Source organism: Coturnix japonica, chromosome 7, assembly GCF_001577835.2.
Source record: "Coturnix japonica isolate 7356 chromosome 7, Coturnix japonica 2.1, whole genome shotgun sequence".
Taxonomy (NCBI): Eukaryota; Metazoa; Chordata; class Aves; order Galliformes; family Phasianidae; genus Coturnix; species Coturnix japonica.
In genome coordinates, this window is record NC_029522.1 from 30,573,675 (window position 1) to 30,596,066 (window position 22,392).

Genomic DNA, 22,392 nt, shown 5'->3' on the forward strand with positions numbered 1-22,392 from the left:
CATTCAAGGCCAGGCTGGATGTGGCTCTGGGCAGCCTGGGCTACTGGTTGGTGACCCTGCACACAGCAGGGGGTTGGAGCTGGGTGAGCACTGTGGGCCTTTGCAACACAGGCTGTTCTATGATTCATTTTCTGGACAGTATCTTAACTTGGGAGGTCAGCTACCTTTACAGAACAACACTTAAAGAAAGCACCCTTGCTGGTACCAATTTAATGATTAAAATGAATTCAAAACTAACGTTAATTTAGCCCTCAGCATCCATGACCCACATCTGTCTTTGATAAAGAAACCAGGCTGCCTCATTTCACCTAAGGAATTATAAGAGCCGCCTATGGCATGAGAGGAAGAAACGCATTCAGCCTGTTGTGCTTCGGGCCCTCAGCGGGCTGTGCTCGTTCTGCACTGAGCCCGTGGTGCAGGTTCTCTGTGTGCTGATGGCTGTGAGGGTCCAGCAGGTGCCCGAGGAAGGTGACCATAACCTTTGAATGGCAGTAAACTACACGTGCTGGGTGAGCCGCTGTTCGGGTGCTGCCCTCGGCTTCTTGCTTGGAAGCGATCTGCCGGAGCAGCTGCTCTGTGTCCAAACTCCGCGCTGCAGCGGTGTGTTCTCATCCATCCCCATTAGGTGCGGTACGGCGCCGGAGTGGGAAGCATCACATCCAGCTCCTGCTCCCCATTCCCCATCTTTCCCGACTCACTCCGCACGGCTCGTTCACCTCCCGGCTCATCTTTGTGTCCTGGAAGCGACGGGCGCCGCTTACGAACGGGAGCTGCCGACACCGCAGGGTCCCGCAGCGCCTCGTGGACGCTGCCCCGTGCCGGGCTCGTTCCCATCCCCCGAGGAGCTTCAGGAGGCGGCCGTGAAGCCCGAGTTCGGTGCCCGCCGCCCGGTTTGGAGCCGTGCGGAGCCGAGCCGTGCGGTGCCGCTTCCCCCCCACCGACGGCGCCGCCTCGGGGCCGCCCCTCGCCTCCCAGGTGCCGCCGCCCCCCGCCCCGCTCCTCCCTCTCCCCTCCCTCCGCCCTCTCCCTTCCCTCCCCGCACTCTCTCCCGGCTGCTCGGAGGTGCCGCCGTTCGTCGCCGTGATGGCCGCGGTGGGTTCAGCTGCGGGGGGCGGCGGGGCGGGCGGGCGGTACGCGACCTTCACGTCTCCGCTTTCCCCGGCGCAGGTGACGAGGGGCACGGCCACGCGCCGCAGCCGGCTGAAGCGCTCGGACGGCAGCACCACGTCCACCAGCTTCATCCTGCGGCAGGTGAGGGCGCCCATCCCTGCGGGGGAGCGGAGTCGGGCCGGGCCGAGTCCATGCGGTGCCACGGTCTCGGGTGTTGGGGGCGGCGTGCGGAACCGGCGGTGCCTCGTGCTGCGCTCGGAGCATCCCGGCCCCGCTTTATAGAGCGGGGATTAGCGCTGCACGTGGCGGTGCTGAGCCTCCGGGAGAGGAGAGACGCGAGGTTGGCTCCCAGGCTGACACGGCATCTCGGGGTGCGCTGAGATGCTCCCGGCACTTTTTGCTCATTCCTTCGGACGCTGTCAGCTGTGCGGTAACCAGGAGCGGCTCACAACGTGTCCCTGCGGGATGGAGCGCTGTGTTGTGTTGTGAGCGCTGTGTCCGTGCTCAGGAGCTGCCGGAGCTTCCACGGCTCCGAGTTCAGCGCTTCGGGTCCCGCTGTGCTCAGCCCCTGCACGTGGCAGCGCCAGGCTCTCGTAGCACAGTGTGTCCGTACGAAGATACGGTGTCAGGTCAGCAGGAGGCAGCTGTGCTCCTGAACGCAGCCCTTCCAGTGCAATGATTGCTCTCATTTCGGTCGCTCTCTAAGACGACTTTCCGTGCCCGCGGTGCCCCTCGCTGTGTCGGTCCCCGAGCCCTGCGATGCAGGCGGGCACGGCGGGTCCGTCGGTGGGATCCGTAGGAAGCTGTGGTTGGGTTGTGTGAGCTGCACGCCGAAAATAACTGCAGGGCTCCCTCCCACCTCGGCACGGAGCGGAGGAGCTGCCTCCAAGGAGCGCTCGGTAAGGTCACAGCAGCCCTTCGTGTGCGCTCCATACAGCGCTGCTCTCCATGCAGCAGTTCCGCTCGTCTCCTGGCGGTGCTGTGGCTGCTCGTTTAGTGCAGGAGCCCTTTGCGTTGTGTTCTTGCTGTGGCAGTTGAGCTGTGTGCAGAGCAGCCCCAGCTGATGGGGTGCAGTTCCTCTGCTAACAGCACAGGGCAGGGGGGAAAAAGTGTCCCAACAGCAGGAATTGCCTTCAAGTAATGTCCCCACTGTATGTACGGCCCTATTTTCCTTACAGAAAAGGACAGTCGGATGTATTAACATCTCTGAGGAGTTTAAGTCTGTTTTGGATCAGTGTGTTAAGAGCTGTGATGCAGTTTTCACGCTGCCTGTGCAAGTTTTATTGTCACCTTCCTTTTGCATAACCCCACACTTGAACTCTTTACACAACTTTTCTTTACGTTGCCTTTAACTGTTGTTTGAAGTCCATCAGTGAGTTGGATTTAAAAGAGGATGATGCGTGGATGAGCTGGTGCTCGTGCCACCATCACGGCTGTCACTTGGAGCTGGGTGTGCCAGCAGTGGCCGAGCTGTGGGCCTCCAGCACTGGGCTTCATCAGACCAACACAAAAGCAGGTTACATGAGGTAAATGTAAGATGCCTCTTAGCGAGGAGAGAAAAGACCTTTTTGGCTTGGAAGGCAGCGTAGTAAGTGTTGGTATCTCACAGTGCCAACCTGCTGTGGATCTGGGCAGTGTCTGATGTGGGACCAGCTCCGAGTCCACACTGTGTGAGCATCCATGGGGGGAAATGTGGAGGTTGTGTCGTGCCTCCAACAACCATCAGTTCGAATGCTGATCTGTGAGCAGAGCTGGAGCAACGGCCCAGAGCTGGGGCTGATCAGTGGGGCCCAAACCAGGCTGGCTGTGCAATGCTGCTCCTCTGACAGCCACGTTGGTGCTGCTCGGTTGTGTTTCAGAAGCCCTTGAGGGACAGAAGTCAATTATCAGCGCCATGGAGTAAGGGGATAAGTAGGCCAGCTGCAAACGTACACTTAGAATTTTGCAGATGCTGGAATGATAATTCGCTGGGTTTTCTTTTCCTCCAGAAGACTTCGTTTCCACCTCCTATTTGCAGTGCAGTGCAGTACCTGCCATTTTCAAATGGAATTTATTTTGTTGAGTAAAGTTTTAGGTGAGCAACAACAGCAGCAGCACAAAGGTGGTGTCACAGCTCTGCTCTTGTCCAATGGAAGTGCCCAGTGTGTGTGCTGTGCTCCTGGCTGCAGTGCAGGGCAGAGGCTGCCTGGTTACTGGGCAGGTGTGTGTGCCGGGAGTCGTTAAAGCCTTTTGGAACACCTTAATGCAATCCAGGGAGGAAAAAACTCGTGGTAAATGGCTGTATCTGTGTTACTGGACTAGGAGTCCCCAGGGATAGCCAGCGTCTGAAGCAGAGACTTTGATAGTTGGAGATAAGGGCTCTGCAGGAGAACTGAGCCCCCGTCCCCTCCCCCCTGCTGCCCTAAATGCAGCCCTGCCTGGGGGGCTGCTCTGCCCTGGGGCACCAAATGCTCACCTGTGTGTTCTCCTCCAAGGTCTCAGCTCTGTCTGCCCTCCTTTGTAGAGATGTTGGACTGAGTTTCTGAAGGGTGGCTGGGTGGGTTTCCTCTTTGGTGGAGAGGTATCAATTTTGAATAGCTCAGCTCTCAAAGATGCAACTAAAATTGAAGTCTGGCTGTGAACCTGCCTCTAATTGCAAATGTTTGGGTGATTCAGGTGATTGAAGTGAAGCTCAGTTGTGTGCACCTGAATCCAGCAGGGCCTGCTGCTGAAGTCTTCCTGAGTGTGTTGAAGCGTTTAGAAATCCCTCTGAGCTGTTACCAGAGTCTCCAAGTAGAGCATCCATGTCCACTTCTGGCATAGTAACTTCACTTAAAATGGCACGAAGACGTACAGCTTGTTCCTGGGAGTCTTTTTGCTGACCGTTCTTTAGAGACAGTTGAAGTCAGTTTTCTTTTCAGACCAAGTTACACCTGCAGTTGCATCTCTGGCTGTGGTTGCGCCCGCTACTTTTTCATCTGCAATACTGAGAGAAGGAAGCAGGTCCTACTGTGATTTGAGCAGCTCTCAGGCCGTGTCAATGCTTTGAACAAAGAATGTTGTTCTAACCCCCTCCAAGAAAGTAAAGGAAATCTAAAGAGCTTCACAACTTTGTTTTCAGGTCAGTTTTCCCAGCCCCTGGATGTGGTTGTGCTGTTGCTCCTGCAGGACCGAGGGGTGCACTCTGGTTGGTTGTTGCATCTGCCTTCAGTTCTCTTCTGGTTTCCTCAAGACAAAATTGTTTGCATATGAGATCTGGAAGGACGGGTTGATGATCACGAGCTGGGGCTGCTCTGAAACACAGACTTTCTGGTAGCAGAAGCGGGTGGTACTGAGCGGTGTTGTCCAAGCCAGCCAGATGTGCAACGAGCCAAATCCAGCACTGATGAGGGTGATAAAACATATATCTGCAAAGGAGCAGGTTAGAAATTCAGTCATTTACAGGATGAGCTCAATGCTACGATGAGTCATTAATTTCTAAAATATAACTTACTGCAGAATATGATTATTCCTTAGACAGAGGGCTGGATCATTATTTTTTTCTACACAGCATTTAGCAGCCATTGAGGCATTTGACAGGTGAATAAAAGATTCAGCCCTTTCCCCAAAGAACGTCAGCCTTGATGGCAGCACAGTGTTGCTGTAACTCACCTTTGTTCTTAGATCAGCACAGTTAAAGGTACAACAGTTACATCTTTTGGGTTAAACCACCCTTATGACCAATTGGCTTTGGCTTAACCTAAACCTGTAGGCGTGCAGAGAGGCAAAACCATCACAAGTCACGCTTGAACTGAAATACGTTTCTACAGAGCATCTTGGTCTATAGCATACCAATATCCATCTGACTTTGAGGCTGGCTTGAGGTCTTCTCTTGTGTGCAGCACCATTGGGTAGGCATAGGAAAGCGCTGTGAACTTTGGAGCTGTTGGTAGGTGTCCTCCACTGACCTATGCTTTGTTTCCAATGGAAGGGATGACTTGGAATCGTAGAATCACTGAGACTGGGAGAGACCTTGAGGACCATGAAGTCCAACCATTGGTCTGTCGTTACTGTGCCCACCAAACGCTGACCCTCAGTGCCAGATCTGCACACTTGTTGTGAAGGCAGCCTGTTGTTGGAGGGCACTGTTGAGGACATTTGACCCTCAGGAGCCTGTGGGTGTGACTGGTGTGGGATGGGACGTCTGTGGTGACCTTGGTGATACAAACAGCGAGGGCTGCTGTTATGAGAAACGCTGACACAGTGGAGGCTGTCAGACCAAATCAGGCTGTTAGTGCTGCTGGAGGGATGGGCTTCTGGGTTGTGTCTGTGCAGCTCCCAACCCCACACTGGCTGTTGCTGGTGACTTCCAGATGGCAGCTGTGTCCTACCTTGTGTCCCACCAGGTGCTGCCGGCATAGCTCAGCTCTCAGTCATGGGATGTGCAGCTGAAAGTTGTCCTGGAGTTGCCTCGGGTGCTCTGGGAGGCTGATGGAGCACGTCCTCTGTTCCTGTGGGCACCCACATCTGCCTTGTGCTGTCCTTTATGACCCCAGTGTCCCAAAGTCTCGCCTTGTGTGGGCTGTTCTCTGCAAGGGGAGGAGGAGGTGGGTGGGGATGAGCATCGTAAGCAGCGATAGAAGGGAATGTGGATGGATTTTCTTGCTGGGGTGGGAAGAGAAGAATAAGAAACGTGGCTCCTCTCCTTGGCTGTGCTTGCCAGGCTCACTGCTGCTTCTGGAACGTGAGCGTAGCGGCGCTGCTCCGTGTCACCGGGAAGCTTAATTGAATGTTTCTTAATGCGCTAATTGAATCTCAAATTAAGTTCCCCCTTAGCGTTCCGCTGGAAAAGGGAAAAGGTTTTTTGTCATCTTTGTTTGCAAGCAAATATGGATCCTGATTGCGTGGTGTTGGGATAAATAATAAATAAGAGTCCCCGAATTATCCTCTCTGTTTGTTGCCGTTCAGAGCCCTGGATCAGCCGCCGGGTGTGGATTCGTGGCAGTCTGAGCTCTGAAATTCTCATGTAACAAACGTGCCATCCTGTTCTGCAGCAGATGTGCTGACCGGCTTATGGTCTCCATGGGAACAAGGTTTCATTTTTAAAATAGCCTCAAGTCACGCAAGAGAAGTCAGATATTAATAGCAGAGGCAGCGTAGGTATGAATAAAAAATAGGCTTTGGCTATTTCTCATCCCAAATTTCCCGTATTTTGGAGTTACCCGTCTCTCTGTGTGCCGTGGGTGTTTGTTGGAATGCATTCTCCTAGTGTGACCCCTAAGATTAATTCTCTTTATTGTGTGCTGTGGTGCAGCAAATGCAGTGAAAAGCAGCGAATGCTTTCCCTGTTCTGATAACGCTGGGGATGCCAATACTGTCACACCAAGCACGGGGTGCTCACAGGTCAGCACTCAGAGCCTTGGCTGTGAAGGCGTGTTGCTGTGGCACAGGGCTGGGTGCTCTGCTGGAACACAGGATCACAGAACGGCCTGGGTTGCAAAGGCCCACAGTGCTCATCCAACTCCAACCCCCTGCTGTGTGCAGGGTCACCAACCAGCAGCCCAGGCTGCCCAGAGCCACATCCAGCCTGGCCTTGAATGCCTGCAGGGATGGGGCATCCACAGCCTCCTTGNTCCATTTAATGCCTGCAGGGATGGGGCACCCACAGCCTCCTTGGGCAACCTGTGAACAGTGCGTCACCACCCTCTGTGTCAAAAACATCCCACTAAGATCCAACCTAAACCTCCCCTGTCTCAGTTTCAAACCATTCCCCCTTGTCCTATCACTGCCCACCCTCACAAACAGCCATTCCCCCTCCTGTTTATACACTTCCTTTGCCCACCCGACCTCACTGCTGTGTTTTGCTGCTGCTCTGTTATGTGCTCACAGCACATGCGGAGCTCCAGCCCTGTGACTGCAGCGCAGCAATGAGAGCTGGAGCCATTTTCCCAGGTTTTTGGGATCTAAAGGCGTGCAAAGGCTCTGACTGTGTGTGCTTTCATGCAGTTTCTATGGACACGGATGGCTTGTGTGCAACGCAATCTTGATGTGATTGTCTGTGCTGAATGTGGAGGAAGCAGAGATGATTACATGGGACTCCAAACCTGTGTTTGTTAAAATATGTTCTGTTGCTCTGCAGAGCATATGGCAGAGACAGAAATAGCCTTTCCCTAAAATTATTAGGCCTTGGGGGACCTGCAGAGTTGGATAAATAGCTCCTTAGCTCTTTTCTGTTGGCTTCGGGGCTAGATGGGAAAGCCTGACGTGTGTAATCTTCAGATTTTTGCCTTTCTTTTCTGCTTTTCAGTAACGAGGAAGTAGATCTGTATCACAGTTCATTACACGTAGGTTTGGGTGTGAACTTCAGCCAGATGCTCACACGATCTCCAGTTGGAGGCTGGTTTTATCACTCCTGCCTGTTACACCATCACCTTGTGATGGCTTTTGGCTAATTGACGCAGGACAACGTGACATTTGAGAAAGGATGTCCAGAAGGTGACTCGGAATAACAGCGCGTCTCTTGGCAGCATATGAACCTTTTGGCTGCTCATAAGGAAACCTCAGCCATCCCTGTAACCAAAATGCAGAGCTTTAGTGGGCATGCCAAGGAAACCTCTCCTCCTGCCACTGATTTTGTTTGTTTTGCATAGAACATCGCAAGTTCTTTAGGTCTGGAGTGTTGGGAGCATTCCATGCATCTCTGTGGGCTCCTGTGTGGCCTTAAGCTTACATCCTAATGGCTGTACTTCTGTACAGTACTTCTGTGCTCTGTGTGCTCCCTTGGCTTTGTTCCTTGCACTCTCACACCATTCTTAGTGTGGGAATGCACCGGACTTGTGAACTCTTCTTACCTTATGGGTTCAGTGGTATTTTGTCCTATCTCAGGTCCTTGTGGTGACAATGCATGTTATATGTATTAGGGAGCTACCACCCCATTCGTGTGCTGCTCAACAGCACTGGGTGTCTGTGTTCCATACAGGCTCTTGGATGGGGGTCACCACGAAGCCAAGGATACGATTCCTCTTCAGCAGGTAGAGATGTGCACAACGTGAAATGAAGGTGGAGTGAGGGATGGCTGCTGCTGGGTGCCTGGCAGGCAGCGTGGGGTGCACAACAAGAGAGTGATGTGAGCATTGCTGAGCAGAGCACACCCATCTGTTTGGCTGAACATCCAGCCCTTCCTCCTGACAGTCTTTATAATGAACTCGCTTCCCGTGATTGATGCTGAAATCTCCATTACGTAGGCAGGAGAGCAGCATACACATGCTGTGTGTCCCCTCCATCCTTACCTTACCCGCTCCTGTCCTGCTTCGTTCCTGATGCCTTGTCCTCCTTTGTCAGGCAACAGGGGTGCAAATGTGTTACTGATGTCCCTGGTGGATGGATATCTCTGTGCAAACTTCATGCTCCTTTTTAGTGTCTGTCCATGGCACGGCTTCTTGCTGAACAAGTGTGCCTTTGCCTTTGCAACCCAGGCCATTCTGCGATGATCCTTTGCTTTAGGTCTTCCCTGAGCTTCGTGCTGCTGGTTTAGAAGCACTTCTGTATCCTGTCATCAACTGTGGTTACCAAAAATGAAACAACAGTGAGAAGTCACCTCCTAATGGTCCTCCTACTGAGAAGTATTTCCCTTTCCAGTTGTCTGGGGCCACGAGTGTGTGTCGAACCTGCAGCTGTTTCCCTTGTACGTACTTTGCTCCTGTTTTCCATGATGGTTAAATGAGGGGTTACCACTTACATGGGGGAAAAGCAGGAGTGTGATGAATTACAAGGCAGTGTAATTTATGCAGAAGCAGCGTGGGGGAAATTGCGGCCCACTCTTGTTCCGCATCAATTATGCATGTACCTCCTTGAAAATAGCTACAGAGGGTGTTGGGATTTTTTTGGCTAATGAATCATGCCCTAAATTCCTACAGTACATACATTGACTCAAATGTCTCCCTTTGGCCCCACCTTTATTTTTAGCTCATCTGTACGCTTGCACTGAACATGCAGCTCCGGATGTTCCCTTGCTTTTCTCACAGCAGTCCTGCTCTGTGAAGGCCCCATATAGACAAGGGGTTCATAGGATGGCCTGGGTTGCAAAGGCCCACAGTGCTCATTCAGTTCCATCTGCCTGCTATTATGTGCAGGGTCACCAACCAGCCCAGGCTGCCCAGAGCCACATCCAGCCTGGCCTTGAATGCCTGCAGGGATGGGGCATCCACAGCCTCCTTGGGCAACCTGTGAACAGTGCGTCACCACCCTCTGTGTCAAAAGCACCCCACTAAGATCCAACCTAAACCTCCCTGTCTTAGTTTCAAACCATTCCTTGTCCTATCACTGCCCACCCTCACAATCAGCCCTTAAGGGCTCAGTGTGGATGGATAACGCACCACGTTGGCAGTGAGAGCAATCCCCTTCTTTGCTCCAAGGGGCACCAGCATCACATTTCCTGATACACGATGTAACTGCTTTACCTCTCTCACGTCAGGACGAGTCTTCAGCGCTCAGATGATGGCTGGGCTTTATTTCTGGATCCTTTCCATTCTTTGGCATCTGTCCCCACTGTGGGTAATAGAAGATGGCACATCCAGCAGTGCCCACAGCAAGGTCATGCCATGTCTCCCCAATGGCCATTCGATGCTCTTGTTGTTGATTGGGGTTATTTCGGTTCTTCTCGTGCCCCAATGGCTGCATAACCATGGGGTTTACAGACTGCTCTGTGCAGACCTGCCGGGTGTGCAGACGCGGTAGTTCAGAAAGATAAATGTCATTTAATTCCTTGGGAATTAAGTATCTGATCCTTAAAAAATAGGTGCAGTGTTTCGGATGAGACTTGTAGGCTCCAGTTGTGTAGGATTAATTAATTCTCCAGCGGGTTAGAGCTGGGAGCGCTGCAGTTCCGGGAGCAGCCGCGCGGTGGCGCTGTTCCCCCGAGTGCCGGAATAGGACAGTGCATGACCACAAATACACGTGTAATTTACCTTTAAACTCTGCCTATGGAGCTCCTAAAAGCAAACAGTGCCGATGCAGAAGGTGTTTTGTTGCCGGCACTGCGATCTTTGGGTTGTTATTACTGTTTGTAATCCAAGCTTGCTGGGCTCTGGGCAGTGCATGTAGAAAATGGCAGAGAACATCTCCTGGTGGTGGTTTGTGCATTAAATCCCGTGTCTTCATGAAAGCTCCAACCGCTGCTTGTACCTGCAGGTCATAGTGAGATACTATGGAGCTGTGTGCCCTAAACTGCAGCATGATGACGGCACAGATTCATTCTGGGCTCTGCTGATTTCCATGGTAACCCACATCCAAAATAGCAGCACGAGGCCACGCGGCAGAAGGGAAACGGGGTTTTGTCCCTTATTAACCAACACACGCTCTGCGTTTTAGCAGAGGAATCCTTAAAATGGAGGCACGGCCCTTTTTAGTCGCTGTCGTGTCCCAACACCACACGTCTGCCCTTCTGTGTGTATTTATACTGCTGACTAACAGCACTTGGTGAGGGGGGACAGTGGCTGCTGCTGCATTATTCCCAGGTTAGTGGCTGGCCTGTTTTGGGGTCACAGTGAAGGCAGAGCTGTTCAGCTGCCCCACAGCATCACTGGGGCTGGGATACTTGGGCCGTGTGATGGGTGGCACAGGAGGATCCCATGCTGCTGTCATCTCGTGGGCTGTGGCTGCGCGAGGAGGTGAAGAAATGAATTGAGCTGTAGGAGAATGGGAAGGATGTGATGGCACTGATGATGAAAAAGGATCAACTGAATGGGTGCGTGCTTGTGGATTTCTGCTTCTCTGTGATCAGTAAAGTGGAACACGAGTGTTTTCTGCTTTTCATATCCCCCAGTTGCTTCCCTTGCCAGTGTGTTTGCAGCAGTACAGGGGGAGGTTCTGTGTGCAGTGCTGGTTGGGGCACTGGATGCCCAGAAAACATTCATGGAGGTTGAAATGTAGTTGTGAGAGTGCAATCCATGAAGCCTTTATCGATTTGCCTCCAGCGCTTGGTACCTGAAGCTCAGGCTCAGTGTGTCTCTGCTCCGCCTGGAACACAGCTGTGGAGGCTGCCTTGTTTGTATTATAGAACCCAGCTGGAACCACACAGTGCTCCTCTTGCAAAGAGGCTCTTGAAACACATGGATATGCCCTGATCTGCTTAACTTCATGGTGCATGTAGTCGGTGGTGCCTCTCCCTCAGTCCCAAAGGCCATTCCAGGTGATTTCAGGGCTGTGCAATGCCAGAAGCAGGCCAGCAGCCGGGCATTCTGGCAGTGACCACAGCTTCCCACCAAACCCCACAGAGACCAAAGGCCTCATTTGAAACAAGCACATGGATCTCCCTGCTGCCACCAGTGCCTGTCAGTGCTCGTTCCCTGTCTTAAATGTGTTCAAGGGGCTTATGAGTGCATTGCCTGTATGGCAAAGCACCTGTGAGGCTAATACTGGCACCCAAGGCTGTTTGCTATTTGTGGTTGGCAACCCATGCCTATGGCTACAATAAAAGCTTTTCTGGAAACTGCTCTTCTCAGCTTCTGCAAATGGATGCATTACTTTGCATTGTGGACGTGAGCAGGACCTGAGCAGCCCCTTATGCGAGCTGATGGCTGCTAATATTCAAGGGAAGAGCAAGAATTAGTGTAAGTAGAAGGAATATTTTCATTACCCCTGCACTATGGGTCATTTCAGATGAAGGCATCGGTGTCTGTTTCAGGATCTGCACAGAACTGAAGACGTTTTAATTTAAGAAGCCGTTTCCGTGAATGTGTCAGAGCCATCACGCTTCACCTACTGAGTCACAGTCACAAGTTCAGGGCATCGTGCAGCTCCTTTGTCACCTGTGCCCCTGCCACCTACATCCCCACCCCGAGGTTCAGGTGGGTTCTTCAATTAAAGATGGTTCATGGAAGTCTTTTAGCCATGACTAAGTTTGTAAGTTGCAATACTGAGCATGCATTAAGGGCCTCAGTACAAGAACCATCGAATGGCCTGGGTTGCAAAGGCCCACAGTGCTCATCCAGCTCCAACCCCCTGCTGTGTGCAGGGTCACCAACCAGCAGCCCAGGCTGCCCAGAGCCACATCCAGCCTGGCCTTGAATGCCTGCAGGGAAGATGCTGCACATTCTCACCTTCTTGAAAGACCGCTTCCAATTCTGGAGTTGGTTCTGCCTGGCTCTATTGCTGTTGCAACACATCCCTGCAGGGAATTTTACTTAAATACTTAATTATGCTGCTTCTTGCAAAGCAATTGCATCTCTGAAATCCTTCTCTGCTTTGGCCATCCGCTCTCCCCACTCCCAGTCAGGGCAGGGAAAGTAATTGAAGGGATCTGACAGCTTATAAACGTGGGCAGGAATTAAAAGGCTCATCAGCTGCAATGGTGAAGTTGGAAGGTGAGTAGTCTGGGGTGTGCGTTTGGCTGCTGGAGGTGGTTCACCTTTGCTCCTGGTGGAGAGGGAGGCTGAGAACTGTCCTTTTCTTGATGCCTTCAGGTTAAAAGCAAATGCCTCCCTGGAGCTGCTGTTCCCCTGGTTGGAGTCATTGCTGTAACACAAAATCATGGGTCATTGTACAGGCAGTGGTGCACAGGTGGAGTTCTTTGGCCTACAGCTGGACAGGCAAAGCCAGCACAAATAGCATCAGCTCGTCCTCGTACCCAGCAGAGCCTGAAAGCAGCTCTAAAAGCAGAGGTTTCCCAGGGCCAAGGCTGGGCCAGGCAGGCAATGAGAGAAGGCTGCTCAGGTCCTCCATCTACACAGCACGAAGCACAGTTCTGGTTCTGCTCTTATTTCCTGCTGAACCGAGAGGTGGCAGCAAGATTCACTGCTAAGACATCTGCTGGGGTACAGGAGTGTAACGTTCTGTAGCAGTAATGAGGGCTCAGTCCTAATTTCACTTGGTCTGAACTGGAGCCAGATGAGTTTTCCACCTCTCCAGCAGCTCAGCGGTTGTAGTATTCCAACAGTGACTGACTCCAATCTTTAAATATAAGCTTTATAAGTTTGTTACTCTGTCATGTATTTTAATATCCAGATTGGTCTTTCTCCATTTGTTCTTGCTTTTTGTTCGCTGTCTTATAGGCAGTTTTACATATGGGACATGACTGTCCCCTCAGCAATCTATGTAGGGATTTTCGTTCTTATTTTTCAAATAGTCTCTGTAAGGATCTTGTCGAAGGCCGGAATCAACTCATCACCCTGTTCTTTTTTTCATGCTTGTAGGATCTGAGAGATTAGAGATGATGCGTATCTATCAGCCACATGAAAGAGGCAGGGGAAAAATACGAGTGTGGGTATAAATGTTCAGAGCATCGGAAATTACACGAGCTAATCAAGCTTCTGAATGACACCCAAGCTTTCAGACTGGCATCTTAACACCATGTGCATTGGTGCACTGCTGCCAACTGGGGATGTTAAAGGCTTACAGATGAATTCAGACATCTCTGCCTGGAAGCCGGGGAGCAGATTCTATTCTATTTTGGTAGCTCCTCATGCATCAGCCCCCTTTACACACAGGGCTTTTCATACCTGTACCTTGCGTTGCCACAAGGATTTCTATAATTACGATTGTTCTCTTTTGTGAGGAAGAGGCGAAGGTATTTTTAGTGCTCCCGACAGCCCCAGGTTTGCACAAGGACTCACACAGCACTGCTGCCATGCAGAGCACTTGGGGCTGCCATAGGAATGAGAATCATAGAACCATTAAGGTTGGAAAAGGCTTCTAGGATCCCCATCCCCCCCCCACACACCAAACTGGGATGGCTCTGCAAATCGGCCCTGACTAGGGGGGGTGGGCTGGGAGAAAGAAGGGGCTGTGTGGCTGCTCTGTGCCTCTCAAAATGAAGCGAGTTAGGGATATGCCTTAGGATTCTTATACTGGCTTCTGTGTTCCAGGAGAGTCCCACGATGATGATGAGCAGCCATCGTTTTCAAGACTTACACAGACTTTATGTTCTGCTTTAGGATGGTGAGAGTATCCCAGGCTGATCATTTCATCAGGCAGATGAGCAAAGCTCTCTCTGAGACTGTACAGGCAAAGCTCCTCTTACTTAAATAGGCAGTAAAATCCTTGAACCTTTGCTTTTCTCCATTCGGTTCTCAGCAGTCCTGACTAAATATTTAAAGACATGGGGTTGGATAAGTGGCTGCCTGTTCATTGATCTGTTGTTTCTGCATCAGCTTCTCCATTTGGATGGGAGTCATGGAAATCTGCTGAAATGAACTGCAGCTTCCCACCGTCCCTTGCCATGGTATTCAAAGTGCTGCCTTGCAGTTTGGTAATGGGATTATAAAGCAGAAAGAGATGCAGTAAAATCAACAGGCTAATCAAGCCGTCCCTGTCAAATCCCAAGGAGAAGCAGTGAAGTACAGATAAGGTTCTGTCAGTTTGCCTGGCTTTATTTACTTGTTTTTCCCTTTAACCTCCTAGCAAGAACATCCAAAGTGCTCCTTAGCTCTAGGACTAAATGCTGGCTCCTTTTTATGCACCTTTTGTCTTAGTCTAGGCCACCCTAAATGCAAAATGGAAACTGTAGGTTTACTAATCTTCCTAAATGGAACATTCTCCAGTGGAGTGATGTTTTTTGCAGACATTGGTGCTTTGTTTTCAGCTGGCAGGGCCACCTTTGTCCATCTCCAACTGCTCAGCCCGGGCCTTGTTTTCTCCAAAGAGTTATTGCAGGATATTTGTGATTTATGAGAACTACATTTCAGTCACATCTGTGTGAACGTTTACTGAGAAAACTGCAAATATTTGAACGCCTTTGGGAAATGTGCAGTGTCTGGGAGCTTCCTGGGCTGCTCATCTGTTGGAGGATGTGAACACCACGTTGCCCTGCAGCCTCCCACAGCAGTGGGGTGTTCCTTCCCCAGCCCAGGTGGGAACTGCTGCTCTTTTGGCATGCAGGGCTGTGTTCCAGCGCTGATGAGGCTCTCCAGAATGCAGGGGTAACTTCAGCTACTTGGGTAAAGTGGCACCAGCTTCCCATAAGGTTAATGATTGGCTTTTGTTGATGGTTTCCCATAATGTCATGAGTTGCAGGCTAAAGTGGTATTCAGCAATGCTCAGCATCAGCACTTATAGCAGTTAAGGAGATTGATTAACATTCATAAGAAGAGAAGAGGAGCTTAAAATAAGAAACAAAACAAATGCTTAATCCTCTGGCCGGGATGCTTTCTGGCATGGGAGATATAAATGTGCATCTCCTCTGAAAACAATCCCTGTATCTTCCTTCCAACAAAGAACTGCAGCACAGCCCCAGCCATAAGGCACTGTCATTTCGGGTTGGTACCATGAAGACAGTTGGTATTTCAGCCCGGTGGATGCTGCTCATTGCTGGTAGATGGATGTTGCTGGAGAGAATGCTGTGCCTGCTCAGAGCCCACAGATCCACACAGGTTCTTCAATGCAAGTCCTGAGAGGGAGGCCCACGTTAACACAGTGGTAATGCCATCGGCTGTGTCTTGCAGTATTTTGCAGGTCATTTCAGATCCACCATGCTTATTTCTGTACACCAGTGGAAGCCGTAATTAGAGTAGTGCTCTCTCAAGCTATGAAAACCTGGGAGGACATTCATACCTGCCTCAGGAGGTGGAGATAACCCATTCTTCTTTATCAAACATGCTCTGGAACGCCACAGCTGTGGCCTGGAGTTTCCCACAGCTCAGATCTTTGCAGACCTCCACAGAGCCAGCAGCAAAGAGAAATCTCACAGCTGGTTAAATATAGAGGATACCTACGGATGTAGTCAGGTTACCTCTCACTGCAGGTGCTTTAAACTGAGAGAAAGTGACAATGAAGTCTTCGCACTCTGTTTAATTATAGCAACCTTTATATAGCAGTGTTAGATAAATGTGTTTCAGTACAGGTGGCACCTCACTTCCTCCAGAACTGTCAAATGAGACCCTACTGGGATAATTTATTATTGAAATTGAAGGAATTAAAGCATACCATCCAGGTCTCTCTTTGAATTAAACCTTTAAGTGCACAGGATCCCCTGCACCGAGACATACCCCAAACACCACGGTGCTTCTTTCTTTTGAAGCATAAATACGTCCTTATTCATCTGGTATCTCTAGGACTGTGAAAGATCACAGATGTCATTCAGTTCTCACTGCTCATGAGATGTTAGAGAAGGAGGTTAGTGGGATCACAAGAGGTTGTCTTGTTCATCCTTCCACCCCAAGGCAGAAGCTGTTGTCGCTACGACCGTGTGCTTATCTAATCTGTATTATAAAACAGGAAAAGAGAGAGGAAAAAATAGATTGCTGTAGAGGGAGAAGGATGAGGAATTGGGCTGTGCTAAATAGCATAGAAGAGTGAGGAGCTGGGCTCCCTCCAAGCGATGGAAGTAAGTCCTGCCTTTGGTGGATTGCTGGAGAATGCTGACAGTCCTCTTCCTTTATATTAATGAAATACATACTTGGGCTGCTTTGCTGGTTTCAGCAAAAACAGCACATAGGGAAAGGACTTTTTTTCATCGGGACCCAAAATCCAGGCACTGAAAGGTCAAACCCAATGCTTATGTTTTGGATGAAATACACTGATAAATACTGGGGGTTTTGTGTGCTGAAGGACGCTGGAAGGAGCGGGTTCATTCTCTGCAGTCAGTATCTCATTAGTTCGAAGTAATGCTACGAGTCCAGCATTGTAACCTTACTATTGGAGCAGAAGAGCTGTTAGAGAGCTTCCATCCAATCTCATGGAGGCAACGTTTGGGTTTGTTGCATCGGGGTGAATCTTTGTGTCCATCCTCAGCTCAGGTATAAAGAACATATATAAAGAATATATATATATATATATATATGGTATATATGGTATATATATTATATATATATATGGTATAAAGAACAGTGCAAGTGCTGCCATTGGGTTGTGCAGTCATTTGATTGGGCTTCACACACAATTTCCAGTGGTTCTGTGCAAAATTCGTGCTCTGGAAAAGTCATTATTCCCACAATTGGATAGCTCAGAAATGACTGGGTAATGAATATCTGGGGATGTACAGATGTGCGTCTCACAGAGAATCTGTCCTTTTTCTCTTTGTGCTTCCAAAAGTGTTGGTTCTATTCAGAAAAAAAGGGAATGTGGATAATCCCAAGTGGCATCGGAGGACTTGCAGGGAAGCCCATCTTTGAGAGGTCTGTGGTCTGCTCAGATATTCTGACTTCCCTTCCTCTCCATTGCCTACTAATGTTGGTTCGAAGCACTAGGAGCAGCTTAATTAGCACTGAGCCTGTCCTTTTACCTGCCCACTTCCTTTAATAAGTCCTTAGGAGGAGGAGTCTTTTAATTAACCAACAGTAACAGCACATGGCCCTTAGGTGATTCCAAATGGTAGCTTTACTGTTGAGCTATATGGACTCGTTATGTATCCTCAGCAGACACATTAGGTGGGTCCTATGGAAACTAGATTGTTTTGTGATCGTTTGTCTGCATCTCGTTCAAAGTCTGTGCCCATGGGGACGTACAGAGCTGTGGCCTGAGATCAAAAGATGATGGATGCTCCCTGCATGCAATACTGCAGTAAATCCATGGGAAACCTAATTCACAGCAGTCCTGCCGAGATCACCAGAGGACAGCAGTCCTCGCTGGGGAATAGGCCACGTGCTAATAGAGATTGCAACACACCCTAATTAAACCCCATAGAAGAGGAGACCAGGCTGCTTGAAAATACCTATTTACCACTCTCTGAAGATTAGTATCGTTACCAAATTGAAAGATATAAGCAAGATGTATAATGCAGCACCTGACACCATTGATCAAAGCCAGGCTGGATGTGGCTCTGGGCAGCCTGGGCTGCTGGTTGGTGACCCTGCACACAGCAGGGGGTTGGAGCTGGATGAGCACTGTGGGCCTTTGCAACCCAGGCCATTCTGGTTTTCCAAGCTATGCTGCAAGTTAAACCCAAGAGAGGGGGCAGTCTTGATTTGCAGTTCCTGCGTATTACAGGTGTTTGCAGCCTGTGTCTATGGAGGTGATGCTGGTGGTGAAGCACCGTCTGACCTCTCCAGGGCTGTGCTCCAAACCAGCCCCTGCCCCACAACACCCAGGGGCTGAGGTGGGAGGTTGAGGCATCCGAGGCCGATTCCTGCAGCAGGTCGTGATGTCCCTTCTGTTTACATGCTCCAAAATGCGATCCCTATTTAATGAGCCTCATGGCTTTTTATAGCGTCTTTTAGGAGCCTTTCGAGTTGAGTCATTAAATATATATTTTTAATAACCTCTGTATCTTGAAAGGACAGTGTGCAATGTGAGTGCTGGGAATCAAAGCGCAATTCCCCTGACTTCTGAGTTAAATCATTTCATTACAAATTGATGTGAAGTTGAGACACGGGTTTGTTTTTTTCTCCTTGTGATTTCGGCCGCGTCTTTTATTCTGAGCTGACAAATGATTCTGATGTTGCACTTAGAAATTCCTTCCCATTTTAAATGTTAATGGGGCTGCATGGGCAGAAGCAAGGAGTGCATTGATAGCATGGGGAGGTTGGAGATGGGGAGTAAGATTTGTTGTAATGTTTGGGAGTTTTTAAGGGAATTAGCAGCTGGTACAGGAAGATTCATAGCTCTGGCTTTGCTGAGGTGTCCGTCAGACTCTTCCTAAGGCATCAGTGGTTGCTTTGCAGATTGTAGTTAAGCTTTTGCAAGGTGAAACAAATGGAAGAGATGGGAAGTATTTCTGAATGCAGGAGAGTTTGATCGGGTTGTACAAACTGTGAGATCTGGAGTACTTTTAATTGCATTAGAAAGTAAATGGTGAACTATTCCAGGAGGATTTAGAAATACACAAGCAGAAAAGACGTGTTTCTCTGTGTTTTGTGCCTAGTTTTTGGCTCACTCAGTAGCATTACACTTTGCCCACCACTGGGGAAGGTGGAGCAGTGTGTGCTCACATGTGAGATGGAAGCTGAGAGACATGGATTGCTCACATCACTGACACAGTGAGGGATGGCTGATACCCACAGACACAGGACAGGAGAGGCAGAATGAGAAGGGCCCAGGGCAGAGCTCTGGTAGGACTGGTTTTCCCAATCTGGTTTTAAATAAGGCCCAAACTTGTGGTTTTTCAGTTCCTGGCATTTGGGGTTTGCTCTGTTTGTTTGTTTGCAGCTCCATCATAGAACATCAGGAGAAAACTCGTTTTCCAGAGCGGAAATTACTCATCAGAAAAGTCTTCGCACCATTATTTTTACATTAAAATCTATAATAAGCAGACACCCTCCCAGCGCCCGGCAGAAGACGCTGCTATTTCAGGCACGTTGAGCTTGGCACGGGTTGTGCTGCTGCTCCGTGGGGTGTGCGGCAGCTCCAGAACCAGGCACTGCCGGGCTGGGCTGTGTGTCCTGCACTGCCCGACCAGAGCTGCACGTTTTGTTGTGATTTAGATACCAGGACAGGAACAGCCCAAGGAGGCTGTGGATGCCCCATCCCTGCAGGCATCAAGCCAGGCGGATGTGCTCTGGGCAGCCTGGGCTTGCTGGTTGGTGACCCTGCACCAGCAGGGGGTTGGAGTGGATGAGCACTGGTTCCTTTGCACCCCATGCCGTTTAGGTCGCACGGCTCCCTTTCCTCACCTGCGATGCGCACACGCAGTGCATACGCTCCTTGCACCTCGCTCGGTGCCACACGGGGGATGATGACACGAGGGGCGGCGCGTTCCGCTCATCCAATGGGTTGCGGCGGAGCTGGGTGCGGCCGCGGCGGGGGCGGGATTGGGGCCGGGGGGGGCGGGCGGCGCGCCCGGCGGGGGAACCTGCGGCTGCGGTGGGCGCGGGGAGGCGGCGCTCACAGGGCAGCCACCGGGCCCGCACCGCCCGCATTGCACGGCCCGCATTGCACCGCCCGACAGGCGCCCGGCGTCCGCGGAGCTCCATGTACGACAATTTGTACCTGCATGGATTTGAAGACTCGGAGGCGGTGAGTCCTTACGCAACGTGCGGTGCCCTCCCGGCCCGGCAGAGCCCCGATCCCGGCCGGGCAGCGGCGGAGCGGGGCGGCCGCGTTACATAAGGCGATGCGGCCGGATCCCGAGCGGCGGATCGCGGCACCGAGCGGAGGGGGCGTCAGTGCGGACGTGAGCGATGAGATGCGGGATCTGCGGGGAGCAGCGGGGCTGTGCGGGGCTGTGCGGTGCTGTATGGTGCTGTATGGTGCTGTATGGTGCTGTATGGTGCTGTGCGGTGCTGTATGGTGCTGTATGGTGCTGTATGGTGCTGTATGGTGCTGTATGTGCCTGTGCGATGCGGTATGGTGCCTGATGCCAGATGCTGATATGGTGCTCGTAATGGTGCTGTTGTGTGATATGGCTTGCTCGTATCGCGGCTGTTGTGCGCTCAGTAAATGTGCTGTGCGGTGCTGTATGTTGTATGTGCTGTACTCAGTGCTGATGTGCTGATATGGTGCCTGTATTGTGCCGTGCGTGCGTCCGTGCGTATGATGCTGCGTATGTTTCGCGTATGGTTCGCTGTTGCGTCAGCGTATGGCGCTGTAGGGGGCTTCGTCTTATGCTGGGGGGTGTGCTTACGTGCCTCCTATGGTCTACTGGTGCTGTATGGTGCTGTGCGGTGCTGTATGGTGCTGTATGGTGCTGTATGGTGCTGTGCGGTGCTGTATGGTGCTGTATGGTGCTGTGCTGCTATGGTGTGTGCGTGATTTATGATGCTCGTATGGTTGCTTGCTCTGCTATGCTGCTGTGCTAGGCTTGCCGGGGATGAATGTCGTTATTCCAGAGCCCTTCGTGCTGCCCTGCCCGCATCCCTTCCAGCTGCGCCGCTGGGCCGTTGTGCAGGGGGCCTGTGGTCTGTAACTGTGATTGCTGTGATACTGTGAATGCTGTTGATACCATGTGTAAGCTGTGATCTTGCTGATCTGAGATGCTGGGATTGCCTTGGTGCTGTGCGCTGGGATGCTGTATCCGCTGGATGCTGTGCGTCTGTATGCTTATAACTGTGGGCTGTGATCTGTGATGTGATGCTGTGATGCTGTGATGCTGTAATGCTGTAATGCTGTGATGCTGTGATGCTGTGATGCTGTATGCTGTGATGCTGTGATGCTGTGATGCTGTGATGCTGTGATGCTGTGATGCTGTGGTGCTGTGATGCTGTGATGCTGTGATGCTCCGGCTCTCACCTGAATATAGCGCTGCTGTGTTATATTCAACAGATAAACACAGACACCTAGCCGCTCGTCGCTTCACCCTGCAGTGTAACTGTGTACGGGGGCTTGGAAAGCAAAGCGAGCATCCCTGGGTCCAGCACATGCCGGTAAAATGTGCATTCTTCCGCAAAGTGCAGATGTGCTCTTCAGCAGGCTGAGCACGGCGCTTGCCTGAGGTCTCGCTGTTGCTGCCTGCTCTGCATAGAGGCTCGCTCACCGCAGCAGTCGGGTTTTAAAGTCTCCAAAGAGCTCAGCCCTATGTCTGGTTTGTGCTCTGGGCGCTCCTGGGGTGCCGGCCCACGTGTATCACAGTGAGGGGTGCACTGGTCTCCAATTAGTAAAGCAGTTTGTGTAAGGGCAGCGGGGCAGGGATGTGGCAGCTGCACAGCCGCCCTGTGGGCTGCAGCGCTGGGATGGGGCAGTGGGCCTTCAGCCACCAGTGGAGAGGAGAAGTGATTTCTGAGGTTTCCTTATTCCCTCTGAATCAGTTGGTGGCAGTGGCGTTGACAGCTTTTGTAACTTCACAGTCTCTCGGTATTTGAGAATGCTTTCAATAGACTTCTGGAATCGTGGGAATAGGTGAGAATGTCAGCTTTTGTATAAGAATAAGGCAGAGCAAACCCTGAAAACAGCACGGACATCTCCTAGATGTGCAGAAAAGCCAGGCTGTAATCCGCAGAGGCACAGACACAGGCAGGGGCTGTTCCCCAGGTGCTGCTTTGCTCTGTGCTTCCACACCGCTTGCTAGCAGCACTGTGCCATGGTGTTATTGGGGCTTTTGACTCATGAGTTGGGAATGGCAGCTGGGCAGAATGCTGGCCAACAGGTAGAGTGGTGCAGCACAGGAGCACTGCTTGCTAGCCAGAGAGAGCCTGCGTAATGGAATTAATAGAGTGCAAACCAAATCAGGGGTAGAGTAGTGCTTCCCTGTGGTTAAGGGAAAATGACTGAGTGTGCAAACAGGAAAGAAGAGCTGTTGGTATTGTCTGGGCTCCGGGGCTGGAAGGTGCATCTGCTGAACTGAGGGATATCTTTCAACTCTTTGAAAGGGCAGATAACAGCAGGAAAAGGGGACGTGGTTTGAAGTTATGAGAGGGCAGATTGAGGTGGGATGTCAGGGGGAAGTTCTGTACTGTGAGAGTGTTGAGGTGCTGGCACAGCTGCCCAGGGAGGCTGTGGATGCCCCGTCCATCCCTGGAG

The 22,392-nt window shown here is 51.1% G+C and overlaps 1 protein-coding gene across 8 annotated transcripts in view; it reads left to right on the forward strand.

Annotated features, from left to right (window-relative positions):
* The first annotated feature begins 1,010 nt into the window (after positions 1-1,010).
* CACNB4 (calcium voltage-gated channel auxiliary subunit beta 4) overlaps positions 1,011-22,392 on the forward strand; it is a 62,263-nt gene continuing 40,881 nt past the window's right edge. For 4 of the 8 annotated variants that reach the window (XR_001556654.2, XR_001556656.2, XR_001556655.2 and 1 more), the window contains exons 1-2: positions 1,012-1,092; positions 1,168-1,251. Coding sequence is in view for 5 of the 8 variants with exons in the window: in XM_015869092.2 (XP_015724578.1) it covers positions 1,084-1,092; positions 1,168-1,251 (93 nt within the window). In the remaining 3 variants the exon portion in view is untranslated. Of the gene's footprint in view, positions 1,093-1,167; positions 1,252-19,772; positions 19,954-20,035; positions 20,111-22,392 lie in introns of those variants that run through there. The other 4 variants (XM_015869095.2, XM_032445703.1, XM_015869094.2 and 1 more) reach the window with 3 other exon arrangements.